Source organism: Vanessa cardui, chromosome 17, assembly GCF_905220365.1.
Source record: "Vanessa cardui chromosome 17, ilVanCard2.1, whole genome shotgun sequence".
Taxonomy (NCBI): Eukaryota; Metazoa; Arthropoda; class Insecta; order Lepidoptera; family Nymphalidae; genus Vanessa; species Vanessa cardui.
Window position 1 is genome coordinate 11,095,224 of NC_061139.1, and position 23,765 is coordinate 11,118,988.

At 32.9% G+C, this 23,765-nt stretch overlaps 1 protein-coding gene across 6 annotated transcripts in view; it reads left to right on the forward strand.

The window, feature by feature from the left end:
• Positions 1–23,765, forward strand: part of LOC124536896 (espin) — a 102,620-nt gene that overhangs the window by 60,447 nt on the left and 18,408 nt on the right. For all 6 annotated transcript variants that reach the window (XM_047113551.1, XM_047113553.1, XM_047113552.1 and 3 more), the window contains 7 exons: positions 7,919–8,102; positions 14,857–15,039; positions 18,780–18,884; positions 19,338–19,569; positions 22,788–22,955; positions 23,086–23,224; positions 23,666–23,752. In XM_047113551.1, the coding sequence (XP_046969507.1) occupies positions 7,919–8,102; positions 14,857–15,039; positions 18,780–18,884; positions 19,338–19,569; positions 22,788–22,955; positions 23,086–23,224; positions 23,666–23,752 (1,098 nt within the window). The remainder of the gene's footprint in view (positions 1–7,918; positions 8,103–14,856; positions 15,040–18,779; positions 18,885–19,337; positions 19,570–22,787; positions 22,956–23,085; positions 23,225–23,665; positions 23,753–23,765) is intronic.

The following is a 23,765-nucleotide window of genomic DNA, read 5'->3' on the forward strand; positions in this document are numbered from 1 at the left end:
TGCTCGTTAAATATTAAGCTAAAGAAGCATACGAGCTTGGGGTTCAAGCTTAATTCATTCCAAATTCAGTTCAATCCCATTTGTTACACCAGAAAGTAAATTATTGATAAATTAAAAAAAGAAAATAAATCTGTTGACATATAGAGTAGAAAATGTTAATAATAGATATAATGTGCATGATTTAATGTTGTGTTAGCTTTTGAAATAATTGTATGTTAACATGTTCAACATAGTAATAAATAATGGTTAAAAGAACATTGAATGTAGTAATTTATTTATTTTATTTATTTATTATGTTTTCATAAAAAAATCTCTCAAAAATAATACTTATTTGTATAATATTTGATGTTAAAAATATACGAATTATTCAAGAAAACTATCGGCTTCGAGAGGCAGGAGAGTAAATAATTATTCGTTATTTTAATACTGAGATGTTAAAACATACATAGAAATCGATTTTCTACATAAATATATACAATTAAATCTGAAACATGAACAGTTGGAGAATAATGGTGAACAAATACGTTTAAAATAAGAACGTTTCAAAACTACTGCACTTATTCGAAATAATAATTAGAATAAAATATAAGCTTCTACTATTAAATGCACTAATTATATAGCTATATATATAGTTTAGTAATCGTGGCCCAGTGGATGAAACTAGTCTAGTAGATGAAACAGATTATAATCGCGGTTTCCAAGTCGAGTTTACTCTAGCGAGTTTTAATTTGCTCATAAAATCACAATCGCTTCGATAGTCAAGTAAAATTTTTACACGTGTTGAAGTTGTGAGCTGAGATGGCCCAGTGCATTTTAACCGATGATTGCGGATCTGAATCTGAAATCGAAAAAAGAATCATGAAAACGTTGACAGTTTGACTAAGTTTGGTATTATTGTGTATTATAATATTTGTAAAAAAAAATAAACATATTCGAAGGCCCAAATGTATGGACGACGAATAAAATAAGAGATATATATAATCTAACCTGCTTATAGCACTTAAACATTGTATTAAAATATAAAACTATGCCTTGTTATATGAATTTTAAAGTTATAAAATTAATGTATCGATTATCTTATTAATTACTAAGACAATGGTAATAACAGGTTAACAGTCTAGGACTTATTTTTTTTTAGCTGAATATCTGACCTACATGTATTTAACATAGGTAAACTTTTTTTTTTAAATTATACTTACTCCAAGGTCGTTAAATATCCAATATAATAAGGCAATCTAGAATAAAACATTAATTATAAATTTAATATCCTGTCATAGTGGACGATTGTCATTAGTTATGTAATGATCTGCATAGATCAATAAACGGGAAACGTGTCATTCAACTGTTTGTGTGAAAATGTACGTGTCAACGAGAGCACTTTCGCTTTATTTTCGCGTGAAAACCTCGAAAGCCTATAAGCTCTCAGTGATTCGTCGACTCGCGGCGCGCGCGCATGTTTCATAACGATTTTTTTTTATCATTATACGATTTCGTTTCCGTTTGTGTTTGTTGTGCTGTGCGTTTGGATATGACGCTCATTTTGTTTTACAAAACGCTGCTGTCATGATAATTGGAAATATATTCTCGGATTATCGATTTTATTATTAGAACGTAAACATCGATTTTATCAGAATGACCCTCAGTAACACGCACCCGCCATACAGTCGGGTTACGAATAAATTCTTCGGTAAGAAAAGCAAGAAGACTAAGAAGTATGTGAAAATGAAAGCAGGGACATATAATGGTCGTGAACGGTAATAATTAAAATATTTAGAATATTATTATGATTCTTGAATCATTATTTTTAAAGTGAATCTGTACGTTGAATTTTATAGCGATCGAATTTAGAAGAAAAACGTTCTAAAGTTCTTGTATATTACGGTAACTTAGTTCTTTATTTAAATAAATTCAGAGTCATCCTCATATAGAAAATAATTTAATCATTCAATTGAAATAAATAAACAATATACAAGATGTTATTGTTTCCAGTGCCAAAAGTATTTGTAAGTCCTAAGAATATCATTATAATTCAAAGTAATAAATACGTTTATTTCTTCATATGATAACCATCCGGGCACTGAACCTACAATAGCTTAGACTTGTATTGTCTATTGATAAAAGTATCTAAGAAATGTTTCAGTCAATTATGTGTCTATAGCGGTAAGCTATTGTATAAAGTCAATAGAAAACTTGTTTTCTTAAACTAAGATAGACGTGTGTAATTGTCTTACGTATCGATAATGTTGGTAACTTTTTATTTTTGAAATTAGAATTATATAATTACGTTATGTTCTGTTTCATATTTTAATGTAGTTCTAAAAACGGTCTTAGTATTTTTTATTTTTTTGGAAATGTAAACATAATCTGTAGGGCAGATTATTTCCTTATACATATCATTATGTATGTAGGTATATTGTAGAACATTTTGTTTTTTTATTTTTTTTATTTAATAAATTTAACTTTAGTCACAGAAAAACTCTGCGTTGCCAAATTTATATGGCATTTTTAAAAAGTTGAAATATATATTGAAATTCGAACGACATAAATGTAATTTGTTCGTAATCGATAATAATAAGACCTGCTGTCTTTATTTACCATTTAAATTAGGCAGAGATAGCGCTATAATAGATTAACTGTGCGAGTATTTGGATTGACCGTCAACGACTGTCAAAGTGACAGTTGCATATTTCATGCAGACAGCTTCAGTTATTGCTATACTGCAACACATAACCAACATCCATGATAAGATAGGTAAAAATTGTTCTTGAAAATCAATCGTTTGTCATTTTTGTCTTGTAAAATTCGTTTAGGAAATATTTACACATGAATCGTTTCGTTTCTTTATGTAGATTATGATGTATATTCCGGCGAAAACCGGTTCTAATCGTTTCGTATTGAGCAACACTCGCTCGTGTCATCAGTGAAACGCTATAAAAGTGAAAACCTCGTAATACCTATTGATGTTTAAGTAACGGATCTTGTAACAGGTGTAAGATTATGTCATAATTACAACTAGAATATATGCATTGAGTTGACGTTCGTTGTCTGTGTGTTGGATTTGAGTAGTACTTGATTCTTGTGACGGTTTTCATGAGATTTGTTCCATATTTATAAAATACTAGCGACCCGCCCCGGCGTCGCACGGGTGCAATACTGATACTAAATATACTACAAAATTTGTTTATTTACGACATCACATTACAAACTTAGCTGAAATTGTCAGTGTTTCTTTAATATATCGTCCAAGTATTATACACAAAACTCTCCTCTCGAATCACTCTATTCATTAAAAAAAATCGCATCAAAATCCGTTGCGTAGTTTTAAGAGATTTAAGCATACATAGGGACAGAGAAAGCGTCTTTGTTTTATACTATGTAGTGTTATACATCAGTAAGATTTTTTTCAAACTAACGTCTCTTGAACATAACGAATGAATTTGAAAACGTAACTGTTTTTTATGTATTTAGTAATTCTAAATTTGAAACTCCAAGTATTTTTTTTTAAGTTACCGTTATAGATTCCTGAACAATAAGCAACTGAATAATGACAGTTAGTGATGAGTGTTTTTTAGATGCAATTAATTTTAGTATTTGATTTCAAACTGTTACTACTATTGAGGAACTGCCTATAGGTTTTTCTTATTGCTTAACCTTACAAGAACATCAAGAGTATAATATTTTACAGAACGATTATAATAATACTTAACTCGTGGAGATTTCTCATAAAAAAGTTCCTTACATAATAAGTCAGGATACATAACGAAACCGCATCCAGTTTCCTAAAAATACAACCCATAGTTTCCGTTCAAACCGAACACGCAGACCTACACGTTATACGGACAGATAGGTATGTTGAAAAAATAACAATATTACTCAATGAATATGTGCATATTAAACATGTAAATACTAAGCAAAACTAAATTAACTCGATTTTACTAATGTTATGTGACTATCAAAAAAGAAAGCTACTTTTGAACTCAGCATGTCAAAATCAACATTGCTTTTATGTTATATATTTTATTTATGTAGAACAGCTTACAATATATTTCGACAGTGCTTACATTAAATTTTGAAAAATCGACATTATATTTCGACAGTTTTTTAATTTAAAAAACCGACTATACACATCGCACGGGTGCAATACTGATACAAAATATACTACATAATTTGTTTATTTACGATATCACATTAGAAACATCTTAAATTATCAGGGTTAGTTCTAGGGGTAGGGTTAGTAATCACTCTATCTATTAAAAAAAAGGGGTTGAATCCGTTGCTTCATTTTTAAGATCTAAGCATACAAACAGGGGCAGCTGCTGTATCTCTGTAAGCGACTGTCTCAACAATAGCCTGTAAATTCCCACTGCAGGGCTAAAGGCCTCCTCTCCCTTTGAGGAGAAGGTTTGGAACACATTCCACCACGCTGTTCCAATGCGGGTTGTTAGAATACACATGTGGCAGAATTTCTATGAAATTTGTCACATGCAGGTTTCCTCACGATGATTTCCTTCACCGCTGAGCACGAGATGAATTATAAAGAAAACTTAAGCACATGAAACAGCGGTGCTTGCCTGGGTTTGAACCCGCAATCATCGGTTAAGATGCACGCGTTCTAACCACTGGGCCATCTCAACTATTTTGAATATTTTATTGCCATTTTTTCAAGAAGAGAAAGCTTAGAGGAAATAATAGTAAACAATTGCAAGTTACATTTTTGTAAGCCCTCCCGACACAATTTTTAAAGAACACATCTATAGATATAACAAAATTGAAGTGTCCGTTTGTTACATTAAAGTAACAGCTTTTTAGTAAATACTTATATATGTTTACAGGGGATATTATCTATAAAGCTATCTATCTATCTACCATAACTATCACTTTAAAGATAGCGAAGTTCATTCTTTACCAATATCCTACAGGATTTGGATACGAGTTTATGATTGGTGGAATATATTCAATGAATATTAACGCATTACAATCATTAGCTCAATTTACAGTACACGAGCAAAACATTACAACTGAATATTGATTTTATTTAGTATTCAAGGTTTCCAGTAGAAATCAAAACAATACACATTTTTATGAGTTATTTAATTTTTTATGTATTTTTGTGTATAATTTTGTATAATACAAAACTTTGCTTTTTTATGGTGGTATTCTATACTGACTATGCGCAGGAGTGGTCGCAGCGGATTTTGGGAGCTAACATATTGATTACACGTGGGGGATGTCTATCAGAAGTTATCTATCCTTATCGTTCAGTTGATATTTGAGATCTTGATTGCTCTTGACCAAATTTTAACGGCTTAACAAATATACGAAATGTAAATGTGTTTTGACGACCTCCTTGGTCGAGTGGTGTGTTGCGGTTTTCATGGGTACGCCACTCCGAGGTCTCGGGTTCGATTCCCGGCCGAGTTGTAGATTATCATTAGCTTTCTACATTGTCTTGGGTCTGGGTGTTTGTGGTACCGTCGTTACTTCTGATTTTCCATAACACAAGTGCTTTTGCTACTTACATTGGGATCAGAGTAATGTATGTGATGATGTCTCATATTTATTTATTTATTTTATTTTATTTATTATTAACAAATTATTTATACAACAACAACAACAGCCTATACATTCCCACTGCTGGGCTAAAGGCCTCCTCTCCCTTTGAGGAGAAGGTTTGGAACATATTCCACCACGCTGTTCCAATGCGGGTTGGTGGAATACACATGTGGCAGAATTTCTATGAAATTTGTCACATGCAGGTTTCCTCACGATGTTTTCCATCACCGCTGAGCACGAGACGAATTATAAAGACAAATTAAGCACATGAATCAGCGGTGCTTCCCTGGGTTTGAACCCGCAATCATCGGTTAAGATGCACGCGTTCTAATATAATCTAATATATACATTTATTAAAAAAAATCGTAAATTGTAATGACTCCTATGACCCTCACGAACACGCCTGTTTACACGTCGTTCGTTTAATTTGAAGTTGAAGTTTTTGCTGTTGTTACTTGCACGTATATTTTGGCTCCGTAACATCTAAGTAATATAGGAAACGGATATGTCGTATTGTATAACTGTATACAAAACAGGTAAAACGGGAAACGCTCGTATAGAATTGTATATTTTAATAATATTATATGCAATTATATAATCATTTTCGTATTTAATTCAATAAATTATTGATAGATTAAAGTTTGGACTATTTTCACGTGACATTGGATATGAATGTGGAAAGTGTTCCGTTTTGCATTCTTATGATGAAATTCTGCCTCATGTGTCTAACACGTATTGGAGCATGGCAGAGGAGTAATCTCCAAAATAAAATTTTGAGTTCCATTTATAAAAAATATATTATTTTGATTATTGTTTAGGATGATACGTCGATTATAAAATAAACAGATTTCAGCATGATGGTTCAATTGTTGGCTCTATTTTTACGACTTGTTGAGACCTGATCATCTGATTAACACAACAAATAATAAAAGGTCACAAAAGTTTGACATTAGAGAAATATATTGCATTTATGTGTAACTAGTTTTTGCCTGCGGTTTCGGTCGCTTTTTATGAATTAGTCGCAATCTGTCGTTGGGATTCAAGCTTGCCTTTAATCAAATTTCAGCAAATTCAGCAACAGCTAGATAAACAGGCGGAATTAAATTCGCATTTACAGAATTAGTATAGCCAAATTTAGAAAGGAAATAAATATATAAGAAATTGTCTTTATTTGTATCATTCAAGCGCCACGACGCGCTGCAATATTTTTAAATATGTACAAGTTTCTATAGTTGTAAAGCGCTGCAACGAAAGTTTTAAGTTTAGCGTAGAGAGTATTTTATCGCAGGTCATTGACACGAATATTGTTAGCGAATGATATAAGATTTACGATCGCGTGGAAGAAATTCGTTTTATCTATGTTTTATAGACTTTTATGAACTATGGTTGTAACGAGAAATAGTGATAATACGTTGAACAATCATTATTAATATTTGAATATGAGATGAGAGTCTTAGAAATTGTTATTTTACTTTTATTGAAAATAGTTTCTCTGGATGGAATTGAAGTCAGTGAAAACACAGGGTTTAATCAAAGGTCAAGCTTCGATCGGTCTTGATCTGAGCAGGCATCATTAAGTTATATTGCTTATTTCGTTGTTATTATTATGATTCGTTTCGTGCTCACGGAGAATTAATAATCGAGATGGCCCAGTGGTTAGAGCGCGTACATCTTAACAGATGATTGTGGGTTCAAAACAGGAAAGCAACACTGAATTTCTATGTGCTTGATTAGTGTTTATAATTCATCTCGTGCTCGCCGGTGATTGAAAACATCGCGAGAAAATCTACATGTTTAATTTCAACGAAACTCTGCTACATGTATCAATCAACCCGCATTGGAGCTGCGTGTTGGAATGTGCTCCAAACATTATCCTCAAAAGGGTAGCCTTAACCCAGCAGTGGGAAATTGACAGGCTGTTTATGAGGAAAATTAAAGTATTTTAAAAGTACCTACTTATTCCGGAAGAAATTGTAACAATTTTGTAAGTCATTTGTTATAGGTAGGCTGTTAAATAGGCCACATGGTGGCTGTGACCATTGCCAATGGACATAAATATTGCAAGAAGTATTAATAATTCCTCATATCACCGATGCGTCACTGATTTTGAGATTTAAGATGTTATATCTATTGTGCCTGTAATTGAATTGGCATGCACATCGTCCCAACTGTATGTACTAAGAATTGCTGTTTAGTATGAGGGTGGTTCCAATCCAGAGTGACAAGCACCAAACCCTATCACCAAGTTACATCTATAAATCCTCTGCGTTGAGGAAATCTTAATAGTGAAGGACTTTGTTCAATTAAATTTTGTTCTTGTTCTTGTTCTTATATGTTCTTTATGTAGTCATTTATTTATCAACAGTGCCAACACGGCTATGGACAATGATGTCACGCCGGTCTACCTCGCGGCGCAAGAGGGACATCTCGCTGTGCTCAAGTACCTCGTCCTCGAGGCAGGAGGACGGTTGGATGCGCGCGCGCGAGACGGAATGCTACCCATACATGCGGCTGCGCAGACTGGCTGCTTGGACTGCGTCAAATGGATGGTGAGTTTAATTATAACGTTTTTACAATTTGAATTGAGTCGAGATGGCCCAGTGGTTAGAACGCGTGCATCTTAACTGATGACTTCGGGTTCAAACCCACGCAAGCACCGCTGTTTCATCTGCTTAATTTGTCTTTATAATTCAACTTGTGCTCAGCGGTGAAGGAAACCATCGTGAGAAAACCTGTATGTGACAAACTTCATAGAAATTCTGCCACATGTGTATTCCACTAACCCGCATTGGAACAGCGTGGTGGAATATGTTCCAAGCCTTCTCCTCAAAGGGAGAGGAGGCCTTAAGCCCAGCAGTAGGAATTTACAGGCTGTTGTTGTTGTTTATTGTTACAATTTGAAGGTACTAAAGAGGTTGCAATCGAATTTATGTAATTTATATTCTCCTTGATCTTGCGATGGACCAACAGTGGGTTACATTTTTTTTTATTAAAAAAAGTAGTAGTACGCGTGGAATGAGGCAACTGATGATATCCACTACCCAATGCCGCTGACAGAAATCTGTAATAATATTATTATAAATGTGAAAGTAGCTCTGTCTGCCCGTCTGTTTGTCGCTTTATTACGACTAAACCGCTGAACCAAATTTGATGAAATTTGGTATGAAGCAAACTTTAACCCCAAGAAAGGATATACGCTACACTTTTTGCCTAACACGTGATAACCAACACCTTCAAATATGTATTCAATCCGCTTCGAAACAGAATAGCAGAAAACGTTCCAAAACTTTTTAAAGGAGAAGCATTTGGCACACATTTACATGCACTCGTTTTTCTTTTGTTTTTGTAAACAGTTTCAATCTTGTCATATATAAAGGCATTATATCACTACAGCAAATTTAAACTCAGTCATTTCATAATCCGATTAAAGATAAGAGTATGCTCAAGTCACAACAGAGTTGCACAAACACAGCACAAGATAGAATAGAAGATATTAATCAAGACACAAGACGTTTTATTTAAGAAATATCTCAGCTATATTTGTTTCCTTTGTTTCATGTTGTAATAAAAATTGGTACCATTGCTTCATAAACATTCTGTTGAACTAATGATTGTTTAATTAGTATCTATCATATTTGCAACATTTTGTAATTACTTTACTGAGAAAGGTTAATAATGAAACAGCTTATTACATGTATGGAAAATATATTTCTTAATAATTGAGTGTATATGCCAATGCCATTAATATATTATGGTCTGTTGTCAAAAGAAAGTTAAAACCCTTGAAGACGACGACCACGGAGGGTCGAGTGGTGTGTACACCGGTTTTATGGGTATGCCACTCCGAGGTCTCAGGTTTGATATCCGACCGAGTCAATGTAGAAATATTTCTTTACTTTTCTATGTTGCCTTAGGTCTGGGTGTTTGTGGTAACGTTTTTACTTCTGACATTCTATAACATAAGTGCTTTAGCTACTTGCATTGGGATCAGAGCAATGTATGTGATGTTGTCCAATAATAAAAAAAAGGCGGATACTTTAATCGCATGTTAGAGTCCCACTACTGGGTCTCGTGTCCGTTTGCACATCACGTTACTCCAATATGATAACGTGATGCAGTTATTGCGATGTTTTTCATACCGAAATGAATTATTAACTTAAAGCAACATAAAGCACATGCAAATACAGTGATACTAGTCCGGATTTAAACAACCAAACTTTTATTAAGACAATATTCAATTATAAAATTCAAGAGAATCCCTAAAAAGCGTTTGTGTGCTAAAGGATATTACAGCACTAATGACTTTCTAGTTGACTGCACACCTTGGTAATGACATGATCGCCTCCAGACTGTTTCAAATAACAAAAATATGTTTATTATTGTATATTGTAAATTGATATTATAAAAAAAAAATAGATCCCGCTGAGTTTCTTTCGCCGGTTCTTCTCATGTCTGAGGTATTATATTCCGCACCGGTGGTAAATTTTCGACAATCAATAAGAAAGTGTAAACACTTCCGTTTTGAATAAAGGCTTTTGACTTTGAAAAAAAAAAGCTTCAGTAGTTCTAACCATCGGGCTATCTCAGTTTCTGTAAATATACTCGAAAAATACATACTCGCATAAATATAACACGGTTTCTGTGGTTTCTTGTTATGTTTAAGAATTGAAAATATATCTCAACAAATGACCTATATTATTATAGATTATAATCTATTGAATATTATGATATCGAATTGCTTTTGCAGTATGTCGCAATTCTAAGCGAAGGTCTTGTATAAAGAAAAATATTGTAATTTCGTATACTTTATGTAATTCCAAGGTCTGAAACGAGATTTGCTGTGTCAAAATAGAATGTGCGAAGTTCTGTTCGACTCGATTTTTTATGCAATTGCTGTAATACAAATAGATGAAGATAACATTGCAGATTAAATCACATACAGAACCCTGCAGCTATATTTTCACAATTCATATTGCTTTGTTGAGAAACGAAGCTGCGGGCTTTAGAGATATCACGCGATTATCATAGCTCTTCCAAGTAACTAATACTTACAAACATACATACGTACAAGTAAAGCATTAATATGTTTTAGTGTTAAAGTGAAAAATTGTCTTAACTTAAAACTTTATTCTGACGTCATATTAGTAAAAATTAGTGAGCTGAAATGGCCCAGTGGTTAAAACGCGTGCATTTTAATCGATGATTTCGGGTTCAAACCCAGGCAGGCACTATTGAATGTTCATGTGCTTAATTTGTGTCTATAATACATCTCGAGCTCGGTGGTAAAGGAAAACATCACGAGGAAACCTGCATGTGTCTAATTTCAACGAATTTCTGACACTAGTGAATCAACCAATCCGCATTGGAACAGCGTGGTGGAATATGGTTCAAATCTTATCCTCAAAGGGAGAGGAGGCTTTAACCCAGCACAGCACAGCACAGCACAGCAATTGACAGTCTGTTGTTGTTGTAAAAATAAAATACGTGTGCATCTCCGGATGCCCGACAGAAGTGATAACTTAAACTCATCTGTGTAGAACTATTTAATATTTAAATTTGGAATCACTAGCTCCATTAACTTGTTTGGCGCCGTAACGCGTTACGTAACGAAGTCGTATACCCTCCCATAAGAAATTATCTCTTCTTAATAGAACAAAATGACTAATTTCCATATGTTACATAAGACATATGCATAATTATGTTTTTAAGCCACCACAATGCCTATATCTTACGTAAAAGTAACTCACAAGAGAAAATCTACTAATTAGAGTTCAATAACTTTCCGCAATCAATCACAGAGCGGGAAACGATTAGTGCGCACGCGCAGATTGTGATACCGTGATTTGTCTAATGACTTGACAGTTCGTCTGTTGGAGAATTACTCTTTATTGTTATATCTTTCTTTTTCTTTATTTACTTTTTATATGAAATGATTTTTTTGATAAACGTTTGATCTTATTTGGTTCCGTAATTGTAGACTTGCAACATCTTTAATATTAAATAAACTTATTTTCTAAATTCGTGAGTTGATTTGATTGTATTGGCTTTTGATGCGAATAAATCATTTTTATTAAAAGAAATATTTAAAATTTATAATATATAATTTATAAATATTAAAAATTTATAATAAAATATATTATTCATAAGACTACTGAACATGACGATTAAACTTAAAATAGATTTGTTAAAGATTGGCAGATGTATTTGGCATGAAAAACCTTTGTCTTTCCATGTAGTTCTAAGTGGTTTCGTCATAAAGGAACGACAGATTACTTTGGCATTCGAAAAATTAGTATAGTTTATAACTGTAAAGCGCGCTTTGCTTGTTTATAAAGCCTTGAATTAATTATTATTTATTTACATTTCCTTACTTTTTATTTTTTCTATTTTGAACCAATTACATAAAAAAATGATTGTTTATTGTTCATGGCTGTACCAATATTGCCAAGTTACATATTATGTTAAAGTAAAGAAACAAGTGGATTATAGGGAACCCTAATACATTTTTATTTTTTTGTTTTCAAAAAATCAAAATCAAAATAAACTTTATTCAAGTAGGCTTTACAAGCACTTTTGAATCGTCATTTTACAATTAAGTGAAGCTACCACCGGTTCGGAAAGTAGATTCTACCGAGAAGAACCGGCAAGAAACTCAGTAGTTACTCTTTTTTAACATTTAAAAAATACAAAGTCATGTTAATTGAATACAATTATTTAAATTAATATATCCTGCTTGGAAGTCAACAGGTATTAACTCCACGCTTTTTTATCATCTATAAAATCTTGTGTCGAATAATATGCTTTTTCTATCAATGTATTTTTTACAAACGATTTGAATTTACTGAAGGCAAAGTTAAAAATGTCTGCGGAATTTTATTATAGAAACGGATACTTTGCCCCAAGAAGGATTTATTGACTTTGCGGAGTCGGAAACTTGGCGTTATAAGCTTATCCTTACTCCTAGTGCACATACAATGACATATATACAATATTATGGATGAATTCGAAATCGAAATATCAAATGATTATATCGATATATGTTATGTTAGACTTTCATAATCGATTTCATTATACGGTTTTGTTTTTATTTTTGTTTAACTATATTGTAATTTCGAAACTAATTATTTTCGGTGAGTTACGATTTTCTCATAAGATCAAAACTATATTTAGGTTTAATCTATACCATTATATTTATATCCCGTCTAGTAGGTTTATAGAGAATTAAATACACATGTGCATCTTTAATTTCCATGTATTTATTTGTATGAACTACTAAATCAAACGTTAGTGTTTATTACTATTCGTCTCAACTTATTTTTATATTTAGATAGATTGTTGCGATATAAAAGAAGTATATTACCTTAGCAGCTATGCTTCACTCAACCCCATAATCAATAAATCTAATTTTTTATTGAAGTAGGCTATTACAAGAAATTTTTAAATCGCCAAACGCCATACAACTTTGATCATTTGCATATGCGACATCTATTCAGCTTTGACAGTCTATATATATCTAGATATATAAACAATATATCTATACATAAACAGGCCAAGATAAAACGGTTTCAAATTTCCTCTGTTTATCAAAGATTGATTTTGTTTTGTATGGTATTAACGAGAATAAGTGCTGCTAATAAATAATATTGAAAATAGCAGTAGAAATAAAGTTTAAAGATGCATATTCGTTTATTATTATATAGTTTTCCTTAAATCTATATATAAAAGCAAAATACTACTTACTGGTTAATTAAGAAATCTCAGAAACTTTAACATTTACAGACTCTGAATTTGGCAGGTAGGTTCCTTATGTGTTGACATCCGGGAATAATTTTAACCTGAAACTCTAACCATTAAGGGATAAAATGGGATTTGAAATTTTGTGTTTTCTAAATTTCGCGCGGGTAGAGACGCAGGTTCAGCTGATTTTCCATAACCATTAAGGTCAACCTACACTAGTTCTTATTAAAATTCCATCAATACTTCCCGATAAATAAAATGTTTGTAAATCGACTCCCCAATAGGCTATTTGACTAGTTTTTAAAATTCATTTTATATTATTTAGTAGAAGTTAAGGAACCCAATAAAGTTGATTTTTTTACTTCTAGTACATATTTGCCGAAAAATATCATATTAAAAATTCCATATTTAAATAGCGCGCAAAAACGCTACTTGGAAAATATGGCGCTGCAATGGCGTCGGTGACGTCACTTTCTTGTATTTTAATCTGTGGTACATATAGTAGAAAAGCAAGGTTAACAAGTGGTTATAAGTGACTTCATCATAAGCCCGGCCAATCAGGAGCGTTTTGTGTCACGTGAGAAACGTTTGAAAAATGCATTTTAATTGATGGATTTTTGAATAAATTAAGTATTATTTTCAACTTTCGTTAGTAAATAACCATTTTTAAACTTGTAATATACACTGATTACAATAATTCACAATTTATTTTTCGCATTGTCAAATAGCCTATTAGGAACGTGGCATTTCCTCGTTCAGTAACGTATGTGAATAAGTTGTACAAATCTATAGAAATGAAGCACATCGGCATGTGAGAGTAATTTTATTCTTCAATTACACTTAGAAAGGATTTCCTCGTTTCTATAGTAATGACAATTTAATGTTATTAGTTTTATGACTGTGGATGTAATGGATTCCGTTTGAAATTAGATAATAAAATCAATGAGAGGATATTCATATATCAGTCAACTTTTACTGCCTGTTATGAAAATGCCTTTTAAATAATATAGTAATGGACACACGCGACACGTAACAATTCGGTCCCACGATATCAGTTTCGACCACTTCTGAGGCTACTTAATGTATGATGTAGGAAGAAAATTGTTGTATATTATATATATATATATGTTAAACTTACTCTGTCTGTCTTTCTGCCGCTCTTTCATGACCAAACCATTGAACCGAATTTCTTGAAATTAGTTATGAAGCAAACTTGAACTTAAGAAATGAAACCAAAATAAACTTTATTTAAGTAGGCTTTTACAAGCACTTTTGAATCGTCATTTTACAATTAGGTAAGTGAAGCTACGATCGGTTCGGAAAGTAGATTCTACCGAGAAGAACCGGCAAGAAACTCAGTAGTTACTCTTTTTTAACATTTAAAAAATACAAAGTCATGTTAATTAAATACAATTATTAAAATTGATATTTAAATTAATATTCATAAGACATACATTTTGCCTGACACATGACAACCAACACCCTAAAACGCAAGCGAAGCCGCGGGCGACAAGTAGTGTAATATATGAAGATATTATTTTTAAATGTATTGTCTTCTCTTTCTAGATCGTAGAACGTGGTGTCGATCCGAATGCGAGAGACGGAGATGGCGCTACGCCACTCCACTTCGCAGCATCACGTGGTCATCTGTCGACGGTGCGTTGGCTACTGCGCCACGGAGCCCGACTACACTTGGATAGACACGGCAAGAGCCCTATCAACGATGCAGCTGAGAATCATCACTTAGAAGTAAGCCCTTTTTATCTTCACAAAATAAAGTTTTTTTTTTTAATTAATCAATCACATCGTTAGATTAACCTAGATGGCCCAGTGCTTAGAACACGTACATCATAACCGATGATTGCGGGTTCAAACCCAGACAAACACCACTGATCTTGCACGGCAGTGAAGGAAAACGTTGTAAGGAAGCCTGCTTGTGTCTAATTTTAACGAAATTCTGCCATATAAATCCACCAACCCACATTGAAACAGCGTGGTGGAACATGCTAACCTAGCCTAACCTAACCTTCTCCTCAAAGGGAGGAGGTCATAGCTTAGCAGTGAGAAATATACAGGCTGTTGTTGTTGTTGTTGTTGTTGTGGACTTACCTACCAAAGGCAATTAGGCAGGTATCATCTAATCAAATTAAATTATCTTATAAAATTGGATAAAATAATATCTGTCTAAAAATAATTTCAACGAAAACAATAGATTCGTTTGGAAAGTGTATCATTTCGAAGCGTTGTAGTTATTTGGATACATAATTGCGCACGCGCACGGCCGGGTTTTCTCTTTCACTTAATGACAGGCCCTTGTATAATAATTCATATTATATTTCAAAATGAAACTGTTTACATTTATGTGAAAGTAATTATTAAGATGAGCTCTTAGAAATTTTTAAGAGTTTGTTGAATCAGATGATGTTCCATTTTCCGATGCTGATGAGTAAGCTCTTTTATCTTTATTATACTAGAGACTCGTCCCGGCTTCGCACAGTTACTTGATATGTATTTTATTATGACCAAATTAAAATTATTATAAATTGTAGCCTGTGTTATTCTGATAAATAACCTATATTAGTGACGAATTTCATCCAAATCCATTCAGTAGTTTTTATTGAAAGAAGAACAAACATACGTACATACATCCTCATAAATTTTCACATTTATAATATTAGTAAGATGTGTGGCTAGTTGCTGTCCACGAATTCGCATTGAAATTCGCATTTAAACATATCCAGTATGATGCAAGATCTTCTTGTTAATAATGTTTTTTTTATTTCATCTTACAAAGTTGGGACGGATAGCTTGTCGTAGTGAGGCTACTTTTTTGTATAATTACATATACAACCGAGGAGCTGAGATGACCGATGATTTCGGGTTCAAACCCAGGCAAGCACCACTATATATATGTGCTTAATGTTTATAATTCATCTCGTGCTCGGCGGTGAAGGAAAATATCGTGAGGAAACCTGCATGTGTCTAATTTCATTGAAATTCTGCCACATGTGCATTCCACCAACCCGCATTGGAACAGCGTGTTGGTATATGTTCCAAGCCTTCTCCTTAATGGGAGCGGGCCTCCTCTCGCATTAGCCCAGCAGTGGGAAATTCACACTTTACTTTTTTTTTACATATACTACCATCTGTTTGTAATTTGTTTTACATATAGTTGTAGATGAGCTCTGAGAATCAGTTCTAATTATCCATAATAATTGTATATAAAATATGGTCGTGTAGAAATAATATTAACCTCTATTGTTTTTTTTTTTTTGCATTGAAATAATTCAACGTTAGCGACGAAGTTTCTAATATGTCGCAAAGGGCGATAAAGCCCATGGCGTTTTCAAATGCTTTATTGACTTACCAAGGTCTTTTAAAAACGATAAAAAATATTATCAGATATACATTTAATTGTTTGTATTACAAAATATCACCACGCAATGGACTGAGTGAAATGAAATACAAAATTGTATTGTAACATTAAAAAAACCAATAGGCTAGATATGATTTCTTTTTCATTTTAGTTACCAACTTTTCAGGAATAAATTTCTTATAGAGGTATTGTAAAAAAAAGGAACAAAAACATATTCCTTTAAACCTTCTTCAAAACGCGTTCCAACTTCTGGCATATATTATAAATGTATTGGTTGAGTAGTTTTTCATTGTAAAAAAATCCTATATATCATGGAACAGAATATAAAGAACGGTTTTACATACATCAGAGACAAATTCTACCAATAAATCGATAGTATATCGCAATCGAATTCAGTCGATTTCATATTCTATAAACTATCCAGTGGCGATGTGGTCAAAGTCCGAAATAGTATAAGTAGACATCGAACCTCTCGTCAAAATTAAAAGTTCCAGGCAAACTACCTACATGCCCGAAAATCTACAACGCGATTTCTAAGGCATTTTATGACTCACACAACCACTCTGTATAACCAGATATTGACGGCGGTTTTTCCGAATCGATGCGATATGGGAACCTTCAAAAGAAGAGCTTACACTTTTCTTAAAGGCTAGCAACGTATTTACAAACCCCACGGCTTTCAGACGCGTTGACAGTCCCTTTCCATCAAGTGCATCTGTAGTATAATATCTGTAGTATAATGTCTGTCTAGTCTTAAGATATTTTTATAAAATACGAAGCATGTTGTGTTCTCCTATAATTGTGAGTGCATAGGTATAGGTTAAGTTTGTGAATGTATTAGTGTAAGTTTTTTGTGTACTAACGTTGGAGATCCTTATAAAATAAAATAAAAAATAAGTGCCTTTCCTCCTACCTGTTTGCACCATATCTTAAAAAAAATAGTAGAATTAGTCCTCAGCTACAATTGATCTGAGATGGAAGTTAATTGCATTGTATTGCAATACATAATTATTACAGTTATAAGTTAGTAGAATTTCCCCCAGGTTAAGATTATTCCAAACTGCGTTCGTGGTGTATATTCTGTTTCTTAAGTTAATAGCAATTACAAGTATTTCCTGAGCAGTGGCTTGTATCAATCAGGCTAATGGTATTCGTTTTGCTTCATTTGACATAACCGTTGCTGAATGTGATGAGCGTTCAGTAATTAGAAAATGTTTCGATTGACTTATTTATAACGAACATGTTTATGGCAAAAATTAAGTTTTAGGTATTTGTGTTCTTTATTTAAATATATTTACAAAAATCGTTAATGACGTTTTTATAAATATTGATAATGTAATGTTTTATAACAATAACAACAGAAGCCTGTAAAATTCTCAGTGCTGGGCTAAGGCTTACTCTCCCTTTGAGGAGAAAGATAGGGGAATATTCCACCAAACTGCTCTAGTGTCAAATCAAAATAAACTTTATTTAAGTAAGCTTTTACAAGCACTTTTGAATCGTTATTTTACAATTAAGTGTAGCTACCACCGGTTCGGAAAGTAGATTCTACCGAGAAGAACCGGCAAGAAACTCAGTAGTTACTCTTTCTTAACATTTAAAAAAATACAAAGTCATGTTAGTTAAATACAATTATTTCAATCAATATATTCTGCTTGGATGTCAACAGGTATTATCTCCACGCTTTTTTATCATCTATAAAATCTTGTATCGAATAATATGCTTTTTCTACCAAATGTCGGTCGGTGGATGCACATATGTGACAGAATTTCGTCAAAATTAGACACATGCCGGTTTCCTCAGGATATTTTCCTTCACCGTCGAGCTCGAGACGAATTAGAAACACAAATTAAGCACATGAAAATTCATTGGTTTCCCTGGGTTTAATCAGCAATCACCGGTTACGAAGTACGCGCCCTAGCCAATAGGCCATCACGGTTGTTTTTGTTTACTTTACATATTTTAATTGAAATAATTGTATTGTAATTAAAAATAGGTAAAGTTAAAGAAATTTGTTTTCCTTTAAAACGCTTTGTAACGCCTTTTCCAGAGATCGAAAGAACTTCTTAAAAAAATGTAAAAACAGATGATTAAACATCCATTTTGTTCTCAGTGTTTGAACGTGCTGGTAGCTGCTGGAGCGGCCGGTGCGGACAACAAACAGCTTTCATCATACAAAGCGATTCATTCCTGCGCATGCGTACCTGGAGAGGCGAGAGTAAGTTATTTTCTAATATTCATTTTAAGTATAATACACTTTAAAGGTTTGTTGTGATAATATATACAACTTTACTATGTAATTATAATAAACTAATCTTAAATCAGAAAAGAATTATTTGAGACTTCAAATATGAAAAAAGAATTAAGCTTAGTCAAAACTAAGTTAAATGTGAATTTGTAAATGTGCATTTTTCCTTACTGTAACTAAATACGTATACCTATTTATAACCATACGTGTTACAATTATCTTAATTATATAATTATTAATATGGTATAGTTATATATATAATTTTTTATCAATATTTTATTTCGTCTAAAATATTCTAAATATGTTTAAAATAAGTCTTTATTGTTTAACTATAATAACTGAAAATTAAACTAATCTTATATACCCAACAGTGTGTATGAATGCCTGTTAAATATCTTTACAAAATATTTTCTTTTATTTCAGTGTGCTCTACAAAACTGCATAAACGCAAATGGGACCCGATCCCCGTTCTATCTCCACGCTCCCGAGCGCGAGAGACGCAGTTCACACGAACGAAGAGGATCCTTATCATCAACTGTGGGTTCCATCAGCTCGGCCAGATCGGGACCAGCTGATGGACTGTACGTCAACCCCATGCAGAGGAATTCAGCCACTAGCGCAACGAATCACAGTTCTTCTGGAGAGGAGAGTTCCGGTACGTACTATAGCTTCATTAGCTTCTAGTATTTATGTCATTCGTTTTATATAAAAGCCGAGATGGTTCAGTGGATAAAACAAATGCGTCCTAATCGATGATTGCGGGTTTAAACCCAGACAAACACCACAGAATATTCATGTGCTTAATTTGAGTTTATAATTGATTGTGAGGAAACCTGCGTGTGTCTAATTTCATAGAAATTCTGCCACGTGTGTGTTCCAACGAAACGCATTGTATCAGCGTGGTGAATAATGTTCCAAATCTTCTCCTCAAAGGGAGAGGAGGCCTTGGCCCAGCTGTGGGAAATAGGCAGTCTGTTGTTGTTGTTTTTTGTTACTTTACATAGGAAAGGTTGAGAATACTTGGACAAAAAATTGTTGCATGAATTTATATAATTATTATTGATAATTTATAACGTAAAATTGGTAAACAGGTCTCGAAAGAAAATTCTTGTGATCAGAATTGAAGGGACTTATAATAAATGATAAACTCGTACGATCTGACGTTTTAATAACAAATCTCAATCCACAGTAATTTTTTACATAAGAATGACTAATATTAACTCCTATACTGTATACGAATAAAAATTAAAAATAGTTACTGTTTACATAATGTTATCACCTATCATGTGGGTAGAATGCTATCATTTTCCCATTGAACCGCAATTTCGATCGACTGAGCAAAAAACAAAGCTCCTCTCAATTCAATTATTACATTAAATGATTAATAATAGCAAACAACTAAAATGTCATATTTTAATGATTCAGAACTGTGTGTCCAAAGCATCTAACTTTCGCGCCAAATGGACACCCTGGCGTATATGACATATGACGGGCTATCGAGCTTCTTTTTTTTTATAAATCGTGATGAAGGTTTGATGCATTGGGCGGTAAGGAGGTTTTTAGAATTTATTGACGATATTGTTTTAGGGTTCGAAATATTTATAAAAAACTATAAATTTAGAAGTATGTAATAAATATGAAGTTATAAATTTTAATTATTAGACAGGCTTATATTATGAATGGCATTTATTGTTATCGTAATTTTTGATCTGAACAATTTCAAAAAAAAGCTTTGTTCAGGAAATTGTTTTTTCTTGATATTAGATTTATATTTGTTGATTTGTTAGGTTGCTTACTTTATTCAGTCGTAGTATCTTTTAAAGGTACACCTTCTAAATTAGTGCCTTAAAATATTTGCGATTAAAATAAAATTATTGATATTGCCCACACACACAACGCGCCAGCAACATACAATCATCCTGATTTCAAGCAACACATGATGAGAACCAGAAATGATAAATTATAATGTAAACGTATTTTATTTATTTAAAATTATTATTTTATCGATATTAGCAATGGCCATTTGTAAAGTGGCCACTTAGTTAAAATTGATACTTAAATTAATTTTAGCAATTAGAGTCATTATTAATTAAAATTTAGACTTAAAAGAAACCTCACAGTGTAATAAATCTAATAAATATTAGAAATAGCATTGAATACATCGATTCATCGTGTTAAATATAATTGTTACAAGTAATTTAACGCTTTAATAATATATTAATTTATAGATAAAGACTTGAGTGGTGTAACTAATCGACAAACGCTAACGGAAGTAGGGTGTAGTGAGCTGGAAAACTCAGGAAATGTGAGTCTAGGTGCGCTGATTCGAATAACATTCTTAGTTTCGAAGCAATAGAGTCAGGTCAATTCATAAAAATGTCAAAAAAATGGAGTTTTGGTGTTGAGGGAGTTACTGAGAATGCAAAATCCATCAATAATAAGATTTAGAAGGAAAATATTAATGTTAAACTCGATATCAAACTAGTGCGATGTTGTGTTCCGGTTTTAAATGTAAGTTGTCCAAAACTTGGCATTCATTAATACTATAGACTATGTGATTATAAATAATGTCGTGATCGGTGGAAACAAAAAATATCGTGACGATACATGCATGAGTTGTCTTGTGGGTCCTATAACTTGTGTTGATGCAGCATGGTGGAGTATACTATAATACTATATACTCTTTAAAACTACTTAATAGGAAAGGTGGTTACAATACAGCCAGTCGTTACATCATGTTATTGCTTTAAAAGCATTTAACACTTCAAATAAATTCAGTACTCGGATTTCTTATTCTATCTAACAAACTAGAAAACATATTCACGACGAATAGGTACTTTTTCAGGAAAATATTTGACGCAAGTACTTTATACAAATCGTAAATATTTATTTAAAAATTTAAAAAAAGAATCAGTTTTTAAAATGGTATCTATATAGACTATCAATAATAGCAACCTATAATTTCTCAGCAAAAGCGAATAATAAACTAATTGCATGAAATTATTCGAATATGTGGGCTGTGTCGAAATATTTCGCTTGTAGCAATTAATCCAAATAGGGCGAGAAGGCCAATAGATACATCAATAGTTAGGCATTAAATTTATTATATATGGAGGTAACATATATGAGTTTGTAGATGTTCCTCTGCTGGGTTTAGTCTTTCCTTTTTTATAAGTATTGGAACCTTTTCCAATTGAGAAATGTCTAATGTCAAAATCAACACAATGATTTCCCAAAGTAAGGGGAAGACGTGGTAGGAGTTTTTGTTAGACTATCTGCAAACACTCGTCATATATTGGACTGAATAAAATACTTAGCATTGCTGTTTTATGAGTGGGTAAGCCAGTGTTGATAAAAGGGACATAAAATCTAGTTTCCAAGGTTAGTGGAATTGGTGAAGATTCTTATAAATTCTTACAGAAGCTATTTCTTTGGGGGTGATGACTGTTTACTGCAATGTGACTGTCATTTATCTGTCTGTCTTGCATTTTCATTAAAGAAAATGTTTGTTCCATATATTATATCCATTCTACTTGAGCAAAATAATCGTATACTTATTCGGTACTCAAGTCACTGCCAGATCAGCAAAACCATACCTGATTTTAATACATGGAAATCGAAGCAATTATATTATAGTTCATTCTTAATGTCGTGTCTATAGGTATATCTTAAATTACCTCTAATAGTATGTTAAGCTTATCGGTCCCGATTATTGTCACCAATATTTGTTCTTAGTGGGCAGCATCGAGTAGAATACCTGACCATTTTTACCTGTAGCCATAAGTACATTTCTAGAATATTACGAGTAATTGTTGAAATAAACTATTATTTGTCACTATAATTATTTAGATTTAATTAGTATTTTTATTACAGCTTGTTCAGCATCAGAAGCTGAAACAGCCAACACTGGGGGCTGGTTTCTTCACAACACCAACTCGAACGCCCCAGCAGCTTTATATCAGCGAGTCCGGGACCTGTTCCATTCTCGTTCACCAGGTCCACGAGTCCCGGCTGAGGGTCAGGAGGCTCCTACAATGACTGGTAAGAATCACTTACCTGACAAGTAACTTGTGGGATCCTTAGACAAAAATTTTTGGGCTGTTTTGTAATGACGAAGTACATTGATAACCAAATCATCAAAAATCATGACAGTTTTTTTTTATCTGTGCAGTAAAAGCAGAGGTCCATGGAACAACAGAAGTGACTCAAACACAGGAAAATTCAGACAGCGACAGCGGAGCCGAAGCGACCCGTCGCGACCATCACTACGAAGACATTTATTTGCCACGAGAGGAACACCAGAGGAGAAGGTACCACTACCATTCCATCTTATACGTGCTTTTTAAAAATATTTGGAATTACACGAAATATCGAGTTTATCATCATCTTTGTGACCTTTAATAATTCTTTAACAAGTCGCCATTTTGGTAATATTAAGAACTCGAGATTATTAACTTTGTAAGTGTGTCAAATAATAAAATAGATATTTAAACATATGGCGTAAAAGGTTTAAATATATATTTTTGTAGTTACATCAAAAAACGGTTCAATTAATGAAATAGATATTGAAACATATTGCGTTACTGGTTTAAATATATATTTTGAAGTTACATTAAAAAACCGTGTAAAAGTCCTTTCGATGAAAACACGTTAAAGTAGAATTTATATCAGTCAAATTTTATTTGAATTAAATGCAATAAGTTCTCATTGCCTCCTAGAACCATATTTTTAATTTAATACATGCATGACAGGAGCAGTTCTCGGGACTCAGGAAGTCACAGCAGACCTGGAAGTGCTGCCTTGATAGTTGACTACGGCACCAAAGAGAACATTGAAACGTAAGTAAATTTA